The following is a 17,511-nucleotide window of genomic DNA, read 5'->3' as shown; positions in this document are numbered from 1 at the left end:
TAGAGCTGGAAGTTACCTTGGAGGTCTTCTAGACCAACCCCCTGCTCAAGCAGGAGATCCTATACAATTTCAGACAAGGGACTGCCCAGTGGTTCTTACAAGTGCAACCTTCTCCCTGTGATATTAATTATTCCACCAATGCAGGTGAAATGGGATGCTTTGATTGATTTTATTTATTTATTAAATTTATATACCACTTATCTCACCAATAAGGAGACTCTGGTCATTTAACAAAACTGCGATATTTTCCAGTTTCTTGGGCAGCGCTCACGCTGGGCACTTAATTTTGGTATTTAGAATCAGGGCTAGAAGGGATCTCAGAGGTCTAGTTCAACCCCATGCTCTAGGCAGGAAACCTTACACCATCCTTGTCAAATGGTTGCCCAGTCTATTCTTGAAAACCTCCAGTGATGGAGTACACACAGCTCCAGGAGCAGGGGTGAAATCCAGCAAGTTCTGACAGGTTCTGGAGAACCCGTAGCAGAAATTCTGAGTAGTTCGGAGAACCGGCAAATACCACCATTGGCTGGCCCCAGAGTGGGGTGGGAATGGAGATTTTGCAATATCCTTCCCCCAGGAGTGGGAAGGGAATGGAGATTTTGCAGTATCCTTCCCCTGCCATACCCACCAAGCCACGCCCAGGAAGCCACACCACACCCACCAAGCCACGCCCACAGAACCAGTAGTAAAAAAATTTGAATTTCACCACTGCCCAGGAGGTAAGCTATTCCATTGTTCTCACTATCAGAAAAATTCTCTTTACTTCTAGATTCACTTCTAAGACCACACCTAGAGTACTGCATCCAGTTTTGGTCACCACACTATAAACAAGATGTTGAAACTCTAGAAAAAGTGCAGAGAAGAGCAACCAAGATGATTAGGAGACTAGAGGCTAAAACATACGATGGACGATTGCAGGAACTGGGCATGGCTAGTCTAGTCTAGTGAAGAGAAGGATCAGGGGAGACATGATAGCATCTTCCAGTATTTGAGGGTCTGCCACAGATAGGAGCTATTTTCCAAAACACCTGAAGGCCAGCAAAGAATAATGGATGGAAAATGATCAAGGAGAGATTCAACCTGGAAATAAGGAGAAATTTTCTGACAGTGACAACTATCAACCCATGGAACAGAAGCTGCCTTAGGAAGCTGTGGGAGCTTCATCACTGGAAGCTTTCAAGAATAGAAATAGAAATAGAAATAGAAATAGAAATAGAATAGAATAGAATAGAATAGAATAGAATAGAATAGAATAGAATAGAATAGAATAGAATAGAATAGAATTCTTTATTGGCTGAATGTGATTGGACACACAAGGCATATGCTCTCAGTGTACATAAAAGAAAAGATACCTTCATCAAGGTACAACACTTACAACACTTGATGACAGTCATACGGTACAATAAGCAATCAAATCATACTAGGAAACAATATCAATATAAATTGCAAGGATATAAGCAACAAAGTTAGAGTCATACAGTCATAAGTGGGAGGAGATGGGCGATAGGAGCCATGAGAAGATTACTAGTAATAGGAATGCAGCCTTAGTGAATCGTTTGACAGTGTTGAGGAGATTATTTGTTTAGCAGAGTGACGGCTTTTGGGGAAAAACTGTTCCTGTATCTAGTTGTCTTGGTGTACAGTGCTTTATAGCAGGGGTCACCAACCTTTCGGACCTCAGAGACCACCAAATTCATAATTTTAAATCCCATGGACCACTAATATGAATTTTTTAAAAAGATAAATAGTATTTAGTACAACATAAAAAATGCAAATAATCTTTCTGTGGACCACCAAAATTTTCTTGTGGACCACCAGTGGTGCACGGTCCACCAGTTGGTGACCGCTGCTCTGTAGCGTCATTTTGAGGGTAGGAGTTGAAACAATTTATGTCCAGGAAGAGATTGGACTGGCATTTGTCAGAAATGGTGTAGGGACTCCTGCTTGGGCAGGGGGTTGGACTAGATGGCCTACAAGGTCCCTTCCAACTTTGGAATCTCAGATTGGACCTTTTTTTAACAAGCTTCCACTCATAACTTCTTGTCCTGCCCGCTGGTGTTTTGGAGAATAAGCCAATCTTCCTCTTCTTTGTGATAGCTGCTCAAGTGCTAGAAGACAGCTATCATGTCTCCCCTCACCCTTCTCTTCGATAGGCTAGACACCTGTTTCTATTGCAAAGTCTGGCTTAAAGGATTCCCATGAAAGCGTTACATGCCACGACTAGATCCTCTCTTACCTCTGATTAGCCTACGATTCCAGCTTTGGCCGGGATTTTGCATTAGAAGCTGATTAGAATCAGAGCCACATTCTTTTAAATGAGACCATCTGGATTGAAGCAAAATCATTTAGTGCAAAAGAGTAAACCCTGTTAAAAACCCATCTCCGAATTGGCTCAATCTGCATTTATTTTGAAGCCATTAGTCCCCTACCAAGGGTCTATTTATAGCCTGCCTCGGCTTTAATTGCTGAGAATATAAATTCTATAAACACATACACAGAATTTGTTTATATCAACCACAGGAAACAGGGGTTGCTAGTTGAAGGAACAAACTTGGCAAGAGCTCCTCAGCACCATGGAAGGGCAAGTACTGCTCCACTGAAGCAATGAGACTTAAATACTTCGCAGTCCGACACTGCATTCAAATGGAATAAAACCAGCTTAAGTTTCCTTAAAAGTTTTGCCGGTTTCTTCCTGGTACACTTTTAATTTAATTTTTTTTTTAAATTAACCCTTTTACATTTCCTGTGCTCAGGTTGAAATGCCTGAGCTCTCAAAACAAGATGTTAATGTCGGTGCAATTCAGTGGTGAGAACCCAGGGGAGTCAATCCATCTCATTTTTCAGCAGATCAGGGGTGAAATGCTCCTGGTTCGGACTGGATCACCCGATCCGGTAGCGATGGTGGCGAGTGGTTCGGAGAACCAGTAGCAAAAACCCCTGCAGCCCTTCCCCCCCCACCACATGCCCAGCTGAGCCGTGCAATCATCAGAGGTTTTTTTTTTTTTACTTTTAAAAGCACTTTTTCTTTGGCCAAAAAAATGCTTTTAAAAGTTTTTTAAAAAAGCCTCTGACGATCACACGGCTCAGCTGGAATTGTCAGAGCCTTTTAAAAGCATTTTTTCTACAACCTCTTTGGCTGAAGAGGTTGTAGAAAAAATGCTTTTAAAAGGCTCCTCTGACGATCCCAGCTCAGTTGCCCGATCATCAGAGGCTTTTTTTTTCTTTTAAAGGCCCCCAAAAAAATGCTTTTAAAAGAAAAGAAAAGCCTCTGATGATCAGGCAACTCAGCTGGCAACTCAGAGCCTTTAAAACCATTTTTTCTACAACCTCTTTGGCCGAAGAGGTTGTAGAAAAAATGCTTTTAAAAGTAAAAAAAAAAAAAGTTGGCCACGCCCACCCAGTTACATTACCCTCCAAGCCACGCCCACAGAACTGGTAGTAACAAATTTTACATTTCACCACTGCAGCAGCTGCAGAAGGTCATGGAGAAGGTCACAGGTTCAATCCCACAGGTAGAGGGGAAAGTTTCCTGCCTGTGACTGAAAAACAGCTGTTTCCTCTACTGAGACAGATAGATCTGTGGTCTGCAGAAGGCACTTTCTCCCCTACTTTAAGGACTTTCATCCTTCTGTTTGGGGAACATATAAAGAGAAGTTTAGCCTGTCTAGGAAAAAAGTGTTCTGATCTAGGCTTCCCCAGCAGCACGAAGCCAAGTCCTCATCCTGATAAACCTCTTCTATTTAATTTACAGTGAATTCCTCTCCAACAAAGTCTTTCAAGATAGTTCATGATTACGACCTTTATCAGGCTTGGAGAGTGGCCAGACGGATACCTTTCAAACGCCTCAATTCTTGGCAAGAATGCAGTAATGAACTAATTGACTCCTGCAAACTCCACTCCCACTTCGCTCCTCTTTTATTCCCTCTGGGTGGGGCCATTCATCGTCCACCTGTGGCCTTACTCCCAAGTCGACCCTTGTTCTTTAGCTGTTCCCTTCATCTGGCAATGTCTGCACATGCACACATTGGAAACAGGCTCTAGCTGTTTGTGTGCCTCACTGATGTTGCAGCTGATAACTGTCGGAGGGCCCTGGCCCCATCTCTGCCTCTGATGCGGAGCCCTCATCCAGGCCCTCATCCAGCCCCCAGACTCCAGGACTGGCCCTTGGTCCTCCCCAACCTCCTCACTGTCCGAATCTGCTGCCAGATCCACTGGCCACTGGCGAGCCACAACAGAAAGGTCCCTTCTCTGTAAACCCCCCTCTCCCCCATATTTCTCCTCTGGGCATCCCTGGACTTCTGATGAATTATTGGCCTTTTCTGCTTATAGGTCAGAACCATCTACTACCTCTACTGAGACCTGGCCTATCAGAATAATTGTTGCCAAAAACGGGTAGATGAAAACTTCATTGCTCACCATTCATAAAGCCTCAAAGCCATCTACAGTACCAAGAAGATAAGATCGTAGTTCATGCAATGGCTGAAGCTTGCCCCAAGCACCTTCTTGAGACTTTCTTCACTTTGCATGAACCATCATAAGCTCATAACAGTTAGATCAGAGGAAGTCTGGAACAATTAAAAAGCGGACTATCCAGGAAAGTCCAGATGTGATGTCAGATGGCCACCGCCCAATAATCCATGCAGTTGCCACCTTTACGTGGCGATACTGTGATCTGTTCTCGGAAACCTGAGAAGAAAGGTTTGCAGAGACCCACTTCTTGGGAAGCCTGCTTTCTCCTTTTTGAACTTCCACGTGCTGTCCTCTATGGTGTACAGCAAGGTCAACATCTTGTTGACCGTATAAATCGTGTCCCCTTTGATGACGGCGGTGAAGAGCGCTCCTTTGCTGTTCATGTACTGGCCAGGTAAAGAAGTCCATTGCATCGTCGTGAGATTGAAGCGGTCTATCATACATCGCAGGAAGTCATCAAAAGGCCCATTGCGCATGATGTAGAGATTGTCCCTGTGAGACACCATACAGTGGCCATAACTCTGAGGCCGAGTCAGGGTCGAGATGGGAAGCCATTCATCCTTCTGGGGCAGATACTCATAGACAATCGTGGTGTCCAGAGGCTTCCACAAACAGACAAAGATCCGTCCCATGGCTTGGGCACAGGGTACAGCCGCTGCTGGCTGAGGCAAATCCGACAGGAAGTCCCACTTGTTGGTGGACAGGTTGAATTTTTCTACTGATTTCAGCGGCGTCTTCTCAAATTCACCACCAATGGCATAAAGAGTATCTTCCAGGGCTGTCAAGGTGATATCGTACCGAAGTTGCTGAGGGCTAGGAAATTCACTCCAGACGTTGGTTACTGGATCGTAGCAAAAGCTTTGGTCCACAATCTGCTTGTTGTATCCGTAGACTCCACCCACAATGTAAATTTTGTTATCCAGGGTCGTCATGCCAGCTAGAAAGGTGCTGGCGGTGAGCGGCAAGTACGAAAGGGTCCTCCAGGTGTTGGTTTCCTCATCCAGGTAGCAAACGGAGCGCGAGACGTCCTCCAAGAACTCAAAGGTGGGTGTGTGAGCTCCCACCGCCACAAAGCGGCTAGGGAGAAGAGACTCGATGTAATCCAAAAGATCTGGAGAAAGGCAGTCCAGATATTCCTCCAGATCGGAATAACTATCTCTGATGTAGAGGGCGGCTTTGTGGAAAAGGTCCAGAAGGCCAAACATTGCTGCAGCTTGGTACAAGATGATGCAGTTGTCAGAATTGATGGACGCAATCAGATACTTGGCCAGGGTTGTCACCTGCAAGAAGGAGGCGCATTCCACCGCCTTGAGATTCTCCTCGCAGCTCAGCAGAGGATGGTCCCCTTCCAGAACTTTTAACAGGACGCAAAATCCAGCGGCGCTCAGGTTCCTGATCCGGATCTCCTGTTGAGTACTTTCCTTCATGCCAGACTGGAAGAGAGCACGGAAATATTCACTGTGTTCCACCAGAAGTTCCTTGTCCACCGAGAAACAGGTGTCTTCCACCTGGATCCGAACACGATCCACGAGCTGGGATTGCATGGCCCCGTCTTCTTTGACAGGATCGCTTTTCTCCCCAAGTCCATCCACCCTAGCCTGGGGCCGGGGAGGAACCAGCGGTCCCTGTTAACTTCTAACCTCCTGCGTTGGCTTCGAACGGCTAAGGTATGCTTGCACGCTCTATATATAAATACTTCCCTTCTAAAGATAACTGGTCTCCATGTGACCAGAGGAGAGAGCAACATGAGCAGGATCAGATCCTTCCAATGCCATTTGCAAGCTGATAGCAGTAACATTTCTTCGGTTCTGTGCAAAGAAGAGCAGCAAAATCAAAACAAAGCAATACCTTTTTTGGATCAGGCAGATCTTCAGAGGTCACTGTCGGCTCAAGGTGATTGCGGCGCTGAGCGCAATGGCCCTCACTGCCTCTAGAATGGGGGTGCCCCATTTTCTCTGGGGTACAAGGGCACTTGGCTTGTGGCTGGAATGCCAGAGGTCACACTCTGAAAATGCAGGCAGTGTTTGATGAGGGGGACAGGACAAATGCTACATTTATTTATTTTTATTTTTATTTATTTATTTGTCAATCATGTATAAGATAAACAAGTAAAAGTATAAACATGATTTGGATACATGAAAAGAGTAAGTAAAAAGGAATATTAGGACAGGGGATGGTAGGCATGTAGGTGCTCTTATGCACGCCTAGGAATGGGGTGAGGTCAACAGTAGACAGTTTAAGCTTAAAGTTTTGGGGGTTTGGGAAAGAAACTACAGAGTCAGGTAGTGCATTCGAGGCATTGACCATATTGTTTCTTTTTTTTTTTTAATTTGAATTTATATCCCACCCTTCTCCGAAGACTCAGGGCGGCTTACATTGTGTTAAGCAATATCTTCATCCATTTGTATATTATATACAAAGTCAACTTTTATTGCCCCCAGCAATCTGGGTCCTCATTTTACCTACCTTATAAAGGATGGAAGGCTGAGTCAACCTTGGGCCTGGTGGGACTTGAACTTGCAGTAATTGCAAGCAGCTGTGTTAATAACAGACTGCATTAGTCTGTAGAGCCACCAGAGGCCCTGAAGTCATATTTTCTGCAAACGAGTTTGGAGCGGCTTACCTTGAGTTTGTATCTATTATCTGCTCATGTATTGTATTGTATTGTATTGCATTGCATTGCATTGTATTCCCATTGGTTTATGTCCTAGCTAAGGTTAACTTAAATTTCTTTTCATATCCAGCCACCTATTTAATTATCAGGTCGAAAATTTGCAAATTTGATGCAGCTTTTGAAGATCAGTGGGGGCTGCACCTTAGCCCGGAGGGGAAAGGAATTTCCAAACGACGCGAGACCTTCTTTTATAGGCTTTTGCCATTGGAGGAGGGCCTTCAAGAATCACGTAGGGCAGTGTTTCCCAACTGGGCAACTAAGACCGATGGACTTCAGCTCCCAGAATTCCCCAGTCAGCCATTAAGAGGAGTCAAAGTCCATCCATCTTAAAGTTGCCATGGCAAAGAAACATTTAGCCAGAGGAATCTAGGATTACATCAAGGACTGAGGGATTCTGCCTTCCTGCTGATAACAGAAGATTCGTTCATTCATTCATTTATTTATTTTATTCGTCACAGCATTATATATAAGCATAAGCATGAAATAACTATACGATATATGAGCATATATATAACCATAAGTATGTAATAACTATATGAAATTGTATACAATCAAAGGGAACATTAGGACAGGAATGGTAGGCACGTTGGTGCTCTTATGCACGCCCCTTACAGACCTTTAGAAATGGGGTGAGGTCAATAGTAGCTAGTCTTTGGTTAAAGCTTTGGGGATTTTAGGAAGAGACCACAGAGTCTGGTAGTGTGTTCCAAGCATTAACAACTCCGTTTCTGAAGTCATATTTTCTGCAATCAAGATTGGAGCGGTTCACATTAAGCTTAAATCTATTGTGTGCTCTTGTATTGTTGCGATTGAAGCTGAAATAATCTTCAACAGGAAGGACGTTGTAACAGATGATTCTATGAGTTAAGCTCAGATCACGTCGAAGGCGGCGGAGTTCTAAATTTTCTAAACCCAGGATTTCAAGTCTGGTAGCGCCAAGGATTGCAAGGACTTTGCAATCAGTTCCACAGAGGCTGGAACTGATTTTTTTTTTTTAAATATTAGCTATTTTAGCAGTTGAGCAAGACCAGGGTAGGGCTGAAAAAAGAGTCAAGATGACAGCCACAATAGCTCAGTCAAAGCTCTTCTCTCTCTCTCTCTCTCTCTCTCTCTCTCTCTCTCTTTTATGCATTTCATACACAACTTGGTTGCGCCATCATGGCCCATCCTGACCTTTCTTCCCAACATCCTGTAGAGGCCTCAGTAGAAGTCAAGGGTCTGACTTTGTTTTCTACAGGGTCAGGAGGAAGAGCTGCTACCAAGGCAGCGGTCAGATAAACAATGCTGGAGTGAAGCCTGGGCCAAGAAAATAATATAGTTTGAGAAAACTCGCCTCGGGCAGTTCACAGTTTACACAATGATAAAGGAGGGAGGAAGAAGCACATTCAGACTTGCAAGTTTCTGTTATTGCGGTGATGATGATGATGATGATGATGATATCCATTCAGTCGTGTCCGACGCTTGGCGATTGTGTGGGGCAGGTCTCTCCAAATCTTCCAATGTTGCACTACTTTATTTTATTTTATTTTATTAATTTAATTTCTATACCGCCCTTCTCCCAAAGGACTCAGGGCGGTTTACAGCCATATTAAAAACCAACACAGAGTACAAGCAACAAATTTAAAAACAACATTAAAACCAAATATTTACAATAGGCCAAATCAGACTAAAACGGTCGTAGACCGACATAAAACCCATTTAAAATTTCCATTTAAAATTTCGCTTAGGCCAGTCCCGCGCGATGAAATAATAAGGTCTTAAGTTCGCGTTTGAAGGTCCAGAGGTTGGGGAGTTGGCGCAACCCCGGAGGCAGCTCATTCCAAAGGGCCGGTGCCGCCACAGAGAAGGCTCTCCCCTTGGGGGCCGCCAACCCTTCTTTGAGTCTGTAGAGATTCTCAGTCATTCAGGTCATAGTTGTCCCAACTGTAGTTGCTTTGGGACCTTTGGCGACTGGACTTTCTGGTTTTTCTCTTTCGAAGATGTTTCGCTTCTCATCCAAGAAGCTCAGAGCCAAGGAAGCTTCTTGGATGAGAAGCGAAACATCTTCAAAAGAAAAAAACAACAACAAGGAAGTCCAGTCATTTCTTGAAAAAGCACCTTTGGGACATATTTCTTTGAGTTGATCTATGCTCTGGCAGGTGTCCACTTTGCTGGTCTCCAGCCACCGTGTTCTTTAGTGGCCTTCTTTTCCTTTTACCGCTAATGTTTCCAAACATAACTGCTTCCTCTGATACTGTGGTTTTTGCATAAAAGTAGACCTGGAAAAGAAAGCTTTCCAAAGTAGCAGAGATTTCTAGACCAAAATTCCTGCCTGCGAACTCTTGTTCCTCAATCCTTAGGAAGCAGAAGATAGTACAAAGCAGACACCTAAAGGCTAGGGTTAGGACAGAGGTGGGTTTCAGCAGGTTCAGACCAGTTCTGGAGAACCGGTAGCAGAAATTTTGAGTAGTTCGGAGAACCGGTAGTAAAAATTTTGACTGGCCCCACCTCCCATCTATTCTCTGCCTCCTGAGTCCCAGCTGATCGGGAGGAAATGGGGATTTTGCAGTAACCTTCCCCTGGAGTGGGGTGGGAATGGAGATTTTACAGTATCCTTCCCCTGCCATACCCACCAAGCCACACCCACAGAACCGGTAGTAAAAAAAATTTGAAACCCACCACTGGTTTAGGGTTAGGGTTAGTGAACCAGCTGTCTTTCAGCCTCTTCTGCCGTGATCCATTTCGCCGGTGAAGAATCTTGGCTTAAGGAAGGAAGAAAAGCAAGGAATCAGAACTTGCAAACTTCTGCTCATTCGCTCTAATCCAGATTATGCTGAGGGTGCAAATGAACCAAAAGTGCTCCGTTCCCGCCCCACCCCCCACCTCTCCAATCACAACATTGTTTTCCCCGTCTTTCCCCAAACTCTCATTGCATGGAAAAGATAAAGCGTTTCTGCTTCATCTCTTTCACAGCGAGAAAGTTTTATGGTTGCAACCTGATCGCAGGACCTTGTAAATCTCCGGATGTTTGGCCTCCTATTTAGAAGGACGGACGTTTGCCAGAACCCAAGTTTACAAAAATTAAAGTGCCATACAGTGATGACCTGTAATTTGCTTCCACGTAACTTGTTTAACCCTTGCTCCTCCTCAAATTTTCTTGCTCCTTTATTACAGGTGTGTGTGTGTGTGTGTGTGTGTGTGTGTGTGTGTGTGTGTGCACAGAGAGTTGCTAATGTGCATGGTGCTGTAGTCAGATTATCTGAAGAAGCCACTACCCAGGTCAAAAGCTGTCCTTTAAAATGGGTAAGGATCTTGCTGAACACATGAAGTTGGGTGTTCAAAAATGATCTGCAGTTTTTGCCCCAAGGCAGAATGAACACATAAAGTCCAAATAGAATATTCCTTCCTTCCTTCCTCCCTCCCTCCCTCTCTTCCTTCCTTCCTCCCTCCCTCCCTCCTTTCTTTCTTTTTTCTTTTTTTTATTTTTTAACAACACACATAAAAATCTCATCAAACCAATTACCCCAATTGTTGGTGGGGTGTTTACATATCTTCTTGTGCAATTTCAAAATCAACATCTCTTTTATACATCTGTCTTACATTGTCCAGGTCTCTTACTCAATCAATTTTTAATTAAACAGTGGTATTTTTTTTCTAATAACATTATTCATTCCATTCTCCTAAATTAGTTTAATTCAAATTACTTCTCTTAATCTTGACCTCTTCCTCCCTCCTTTCTTTCTCCCTCTCTCTTCCTCTCTCCCTCCCCCTCCCTCCCTCCTTTCTCCCTCTTCCTCTCTCCCTCCCTCTTTATTCCCTCCTCCCTCCTCCCTCCTTTCTTTCTCCCTCTCTCTTCCTCCCTCTCTTCCTCCCTCCTTCCTTCTTTTCTCCCTCCTCCCCCCCTCCCCCCCTTCTTTCTGACTTAAAAAATCTAACCTACAAATTTGGCTGCAGTATTTCCTTTCTGGCTCTTGTGCCTCCTGGAACGATCATGAGCTGAATTTTGGAGGGCCCTTGCATCTGTAGCGTAGATGTGTGTTGAAAAGGGAAAAAAAGCATAACCCAGAACCCAGTCTTATCATGCACAGCAAAAACTTCCTGCCAACCGGACTTGAACTTCTAACGTTTCATGTCTGCGTGTGCATCGTCATGCGTGCAGAAAGCTGCCAGGCTGCAAAGCAATGCAAGAATCTTCAACATATATATTTTTTTTATTTAGAAGAAAGTTCGGAGTGTCACACGCGCAGCCCTTTTTTTCTGCAACATTTCTCCTCCCCCTACCCATCGTGACTATAACAAAGGCCAACATCCTTACCAGAAAAGCATGCCATAAATCCTACAGTAGTAAATGGGAATTATAGTTAGTAAACTTACTCAAAGTCTTGCCATAAGCCTACTAGCCTTAGCCTGGGAATTATGGCAGTTCATACATCTCGAAAGTATTAGGAATGAGGGTTTTAATCCAGGGGTGGGTTCTACTTACCTTTATTACCGGTTTGCACACGCTGGCTTTGTGCATGCATGTGCATGCTCAAATCATCAATTATGACATCTGGGCGGGTGGGTGGAGCCTCCCACCACTTTTACGACCGGTTCTAAAGAACCGGACAGAACCGGGAGCAACCCTACCACTGTTTTAATCATTCTCAGCAGAAAGCTTTCTCTAATTGATCAACAAAATGTCGGCTGGCGGCCCCCAGGGGAAGATCCTTCTCTGTGGGGGCTCCCACCCTCTGGAACGAACTTCCCCCGGGTTTACGCCAAATACCTGACCTTCGGACCTTCCGCCGCGAATTGAAAACACATTTATTTATTCGCGCGGGGCTGGCTTAAATTTTACTGGTTTAAAATTTTCTATCATTAATTTTAAGGGGTTTTTTAGTTTTATATATTTTAAAGTTTTTAGGCCAACTATGTAATAAGTTTTTTAATTTGCATTTTAATTGTATATTGTACTGTTTGTTTTACCTTGGCTGTACACCGCCCTGAGTCCTTCGGGAGAAGGGCGGTATAAAAATCGAATAAATAATAATAATAATAATAATAATAATAATAATAATAATAATAATAATAATAATAATAATAATAACAAGCCTGCCTGTCATTTTTAAACAGGCCAAGGGCAGAAGGGGAAAAGAATATACAAGTTGATCTGAAGCACACTGGATTGGATTCCTCTTTGAACATCTGCACTTTCCATGGAAAGACTCCATGTCCTTGCCATGGGCTCTACCAAGGGATTATCGCAAAGGATCGTACAACCTGGCGAGGTTCATACGAACAGCCAAGCAAAGAACAAGGAAATGGCACAGCGGATATCTCATGACTGCCTTTTTTTCAAGAGGCAACTGGACTTCCTTTGGGTTTTTTTTCCCTTGAAGACATTTCTCTTCTCATCCAAGAAGTTTCTTCCGTTCTGACCGAACTGAAGTCAGAACTGAAGAAGCTTCTTGGATGAGAAGTGAAACCTCTTCAAGCAAAAAACAACAACAATCAAGCAAAGTCCAGTTGCCTCTTGAAAAAAACGCACCCATGGGACAACCGTGACCTGAATGACTGGGAATCTCCACAGGCACAGTGGATGGATTCATGCAATTTCTGAGCAATCATGCCATTTGCTAGGGTGTGGATTAACAGGTTAATTAATCCATTATAGTGGTTTAAGTGTCTAAGGTGAATCCAGTCCGTTACGGTTCATTCAATACAACGCAATTAAACAAACAACAGCTTGATGTGTTGTTGGCTGAATCCTATTTCTTACCCAGAATGGCGAGAAATTAATCTTGGTTCTTCTATCAGAGACGGTGGTCAAAGGTTTTAGACAAGACCTTCCATTGGTGCAGGATTGGGGTCACCTGAAGAACTTTAGAGGGACGCCGTGGCTCAGGGGGCTAGGACGTTGAGCTTGTCGATCGAAAGGTCGGCAGCTCAGCGGTTCGAATCCCTAGTGCTGCCATGTAACGGGGTGAGCTCCCGTTACTTGTCCCAACTTCTGCAAACCTAGCAGTTCGAAAGCACGTAAAAAATGCAAGTAGAAAAATAGGGACCACCTTTGGTGGGAAGGTAACAGCGTTCCGTGCACCTTTAGCATTGAGTCATGCCGGCCACATGACCACAGAGACATCTTTGGACAGCGCTGCTCTTCGGCTTTCAAACGGAGATGAGCACCACCCCCTAGAGTCAGGAACAACTAGCACATATGTGCCAGGGGAACCTTTACCGTTACCTTTAAGGCCTTTAGGGGAATCTCTTAGACACCACCTTTCTTCCTTCGATTGTCAATGTTTGGAGGGGTTCTGGGTTACATGCAAGACTTCAGGATCCTACATCCATCCCTGGTATCACAAATCAAAGATCCAGGCTGGGGTGGACGGTGAAACTAGAGAGGTGCCAAGTTAGGGGTCAGTCCAGGTCACTGGCGATTGTCTAAAGATGCCAAATATGGTACCAGCAGTGCCTCTTGAAAGAGATGCTTCTGGATGCCTATATTTATCCCAAGAGCGGGATGATACTAATGTTCGCCCAACAAGAGAAAACCGCAGCCCTTGCGCATGGGGGAGGGCAGTTTTTAAACTGGTGGCTTTAGAATCCCCAGCTAAAGTTTTGCAGGACAGATTTGCAACCCACTGCAACCCAAGCCAGGAAGCAGCATTGTACATTGGCTTTTTCTGCTTTCTCCCCCCCTCCCCCCTCTTGCCTCTGGGCATCCTTGACGTTCCCCTCACCCCCTCCAGTGGGAAAGGCCTTCGCTCCTCCTGCCCTGCCCTCTTGTTGATGGGAAAACGTGTCCGTCCCAGGCCAAAAACACGGCAGCCGCTTTCCTTACAAGGAATTTGGCTGGAGCTCAGCTGGCAAACACTGCCAGGGAAGGGACTTCTCCCTCTCTCAGCCTCATTCATTCAAGTCAGATCCAGGAGACCAGCAGCTGTCAAGAGCGAGCGGTTGCCTCTTGGTTGTCCGCCGCAGAGACCTGGCTTCAGACTCGCTTCCCCTTCCACCCCCATCCCCATCGGTCCCCAGAGTTTTAGAGAGAGCTTTTCTGCCAGCTGGACACCGATTTAGCCTGGGTGGATGGATGGATGGATGGATGTCTAACCTGGGCTGAATTTCTCCAGCGTTCTTTGATGGGGCTCCTGTTGTAACCTGAAGGTGAGTTAGTTCATGACAGTTAAGGCTGAGGAGGAAATATTTCCCTTTTGAAGGTAGCAATGGGCATGTTTCTCACATCCTGGACATAAACTGTTTCAACTCCTACCCTCAAAACGATGCTATAGAGCACTGCACACCAGACCAACTAGACACAAGGACAGTTTTTTCCCCAATGCCATCACTCTGCTAAACAAATAATTCCCTCAACATTGTCAAACTATTTACTAAGTCTGCATTACTATTAATCCTCTCATCGTTCCCATCACCCATCTCCTTCCACTTATGACTGTATAACTTTGTTGCTTGTATCCTTACGATTTATATTGATATTGTTTCCTGATTGCTTATTTGTATGCTATGACTATCATTCAGTGTTGTACCTTCTGATTTTAGATTAATGTATCTTTTCTTTTATGTAGTCTGAGAGTATATGCACCAAGACAAATTCCTTGTGTGTCCAATCACATTTGTCCAATAAAGAATTCTATTCTGTTCTGTTCTGTTCTGTTCTGTTCTGTTCTATTCTATTCTATTCTATTCTATTCTATTCTATTCTATTCTATTCTATTCTATTCATGATTCTTGATGAACGTATCTTTTCTTTTATTACACTGAGAGCATATGCACCAAGACAAATTCCTTGTGTGTCCAATCACACTTGGCCAATAAAGAATTCTATTCTATTCTATTCTATTCTATTCTGTTCTATTCTATTCTATTCTATTCATGATTCTTGATGAATGTATCGTTTCTTTTTCTGTACACTGAGAGCATTTGCACCAAAGATAAATTCCTTATGTGTCCAATTAGACTTGGCCAATAAAAGAATTCTATTCTATTCTATTCTATTCTATTCTATTCTATTCTATTCTATTCTATTCTATTCTAGTTCTAGTTCTAGTTCTAGTTCTAGTTCTAGTTCTAGTTCTAGTTATAGTTATAGTTATAGTTATAGTTATAGTTATAGTTATAGTTATAGTTATAGTTATATTCTATGTTTCCCCTGACTTTGAAATGTGGAAAGCCAACCCTGGTTGCTTGGGGTTTCTTTGACTCATTCTGCTCACCTGAAACATGGGAATCAGCTCCATTCTTGTAGCTGTGCAGCATCCCAAACAAAGGAACCAAAAAGGGTGGGAGGGGAGATCCTTTTTGGCTCTGTCTTGAATGATACCCCCTTTCCCTCCCCCAGGGTTGACTAAGTTTACTCAATTAACATTGCCTCTAGGTTTTGCACAGCACGCTCAGCTACAAACTAACAATAAACCTGGATTCTTCTAATATACAAGAGCAAAAATGTAGGTTGGGCTGAGAGGTCAACCCAGAAAATATAGGGGTGTATCCTACAGTAGTAATCTTTACAGGCTGGATTTTTGCCCAGCAGGCTTGCCCGTCTTTACATTTGCTCAATCAATCCTTTTTTCCGGATGTGCATGACATCCTAAACCATCAACAGACTAAGTTTGCACAAGATGCCAGCCTCAGTGAGATTGGCTAGTTTGTGGTTCAACATGTTGCGAGAATTCAGCCAGTCTTCATTTGATGGGAAGGAATAAGACTCTACTTTCAAGCAAAAAAAATAATAATGTTATAATATCGAGATATATTAGGGACACAATTGGTCTGATTTTTTTTTGTATCTATACCACATTTCTGGTCTCAGTATTACCTCCATTTAATTCCAATTTACAGGTCTGTGGGAAATCCATACTGGAGTCACACTAAAGTCCTTATCTTACTTTGGGTACTGTGCAAACTCAGCTGTGATGGTTGGTAAATTTGTGTGAGCCTAACCAGCTTTTTAAAAGAGGAAAGGAGCCAATGCCCCTGTCCTGAGATTAGATGAAGATCCATCTTCAATATTTGAAAGATTCACATGGATCAGTTTAATCAAGACAAGAAACAATTCTAGGAATGTTAATCCCGGACTCATTCTGGGTTTTGTCCATCTTCTCTTCGTTGGGCCACTGACTGCAGTAGACCTAAAATAGACATCTAATTAAATGTTCTTTTTCCGATCTAAATTTAGATTTTGATCTAAAAAGAAGTTTTGTTTCAAGTTTTTCTGATGAAGGGATCTGCTCCTAATCTACCTTTGAATTTCTTGGGTGTGGTTCTTGCAGGACTTAAATGAGAAAATGAGACAGAGGTGGTTTAATAGGAAAGAGGGGAGACCCAGATATTAGTTCCTTCTTAGTCATGAGTTGACTTTGGGCCAGTCAACCCCAAAGCCTATGCAGCCCAGTGGAGAAGGTATTGGACTAAGAATAGAATAGAATAACAGAAGTTTCTAAGAAAATGTTTGATACCCATTTGTCTGAAATGGTGTAGGGTTTCCTGCCTAGGCAGGGGGTTGGACTAGAAGACCTCCAAGGTCCCTCCCAACTCTGTTGTTGTTGTTGTTGTTGTTGTTGTTGTTGTTGTTATTATTATTATTATTATTATTATTATTATTATTATTATTATTATTATTATTATTATTACAGTTGGAGGGGACCTTGGAGGTCTTCTAGTCCAACCCCCTGCTTAGGCAGGAAACCCTACACCACTTCAGACAAATGGTTATCCAACGTATTCTTAAAAACTTCCAGTGTTGGAGCATTTGCAACTTCTGGAGGAAAGTTGTTCCACTGATTAATTGCTCTCACTGTCAGGAAATTTCTCCTTAGCTCTAGGTTGTTTCTCTCCTAGATTAGTTTCCACCCATTGCTTCTTGTTCTACCCTCAGGTGCTTTGGAGAATAGCTTGACTCCCTCTTCTTTATGGCAGCCCCTGAGATATTGGAATACTGCTATCATGTCTCTCCTAGTCCTTCTTTTCATCAAAGTAGACATACCCAGTTCCTGCAACCGTTCTTCATATGTTTTAGCCTCCAGTCCCCGAATCATCTTTGTTGCTCTTCTCTGCACTCTTTCTAGAGTCTCAACATCTTTTTTTACATCGTGGCGACCAAAACTGAAAGCAGTATTCCAAGTGTGGTCTTACCAAGGCATTATAAAGTGGTATTAACACTTCATGTGATCTTGATTCTATCCCTCTGTTTATGCAGCCTAGAAGTGTGTTGGCTTTTTTTGGCAGGGCTCATATTTAAATGGTTGTCCACTAGGACTCCAAGATCCCTCTCAGAGTTACTACTATTGAGCGAGGTACCACATATACTGTACCTGTGCATTTTGTTTTTCTTGCCTAAATGTAGAACTTTCCTTTTTTCACCACTGAATTTCATTTTGTTAGATAGA

The 17,511-nt window shown here is 43.4% G+C and overlaps 2 protein-coding genes across 7 annotated transcripts in view; one reads left to right on the top strand and one right to left on the bottom strand.

Annotated features, from left to right (window-relative positions):
- KBTBD13 (kelch repeat and BTB domain containing 13) overlaps positions 1-17,511 on the bottom strand; it is a 55,588-nt gene that overhangs the window by 16,156 nt on the left and 21,921 nt on the right. For 3 of the 6 annotated variants that reach the window (XM_058155702.1, XM_058155703.1, XM_058155704.1), the window contains 2 exons: positions 9,803-9,885; positions 3,389-6,278 (listed from right to left, as the gene is read on the bottom strand). In XM_058155702.1, coding sequence (XP_058011685.1) covers positions 4,653-6,014 — 1,362 coding nt within the window. In that variant the 5' untranslated portion in view covers positions 6,015-6,278; positions 9,803-9,885 and the 3' untranslated portion in view covers positions 3,389-4,652. Of the gene's footprint in view, positions 1-3,388; positions 6,279-7,281; positions 9,886-17,511 lie in introns of those variants that run through there. The other 3 variants (XR_009151980.1, XR_009151981.1, XR_009151979.1) reach the window with 3 other exon arrangements.
- Positions 13,916-17,511, top strand: part of RASL12 (RAS like family 12) — a 33,051-nt gene continuing 29,455 nt past the window's right edge. Inside the window, exon 1 of the mRNA XM_058155708.1 lies at positions 13,916-14,272. The gene's annotated coding sequence lies outside the window, so the exon portion shown is untranslated. The remainder of the gene's footprint in view (positions 14,273-17,511) is intronic.

This window comes from Ahaetulla prasina, chromosome 13 (genome assembly GCF_028640845.1).
Source record: "Ahaetulla prasina isolate Xishuangbanna chromosome 13, ASM2864084v1, whole genome shotgun sequence".
In the NCBI taxonomy this organism is placed as follows: Eukaryota; Metazoa; Chordata; class Lepidosauria; order Squamata; family Colubridae; genus Ahaetulla; species Ahaetulla prasina.
This window is presented reverse-complemented; position numbering and strand designations above follow the sequence as displayed.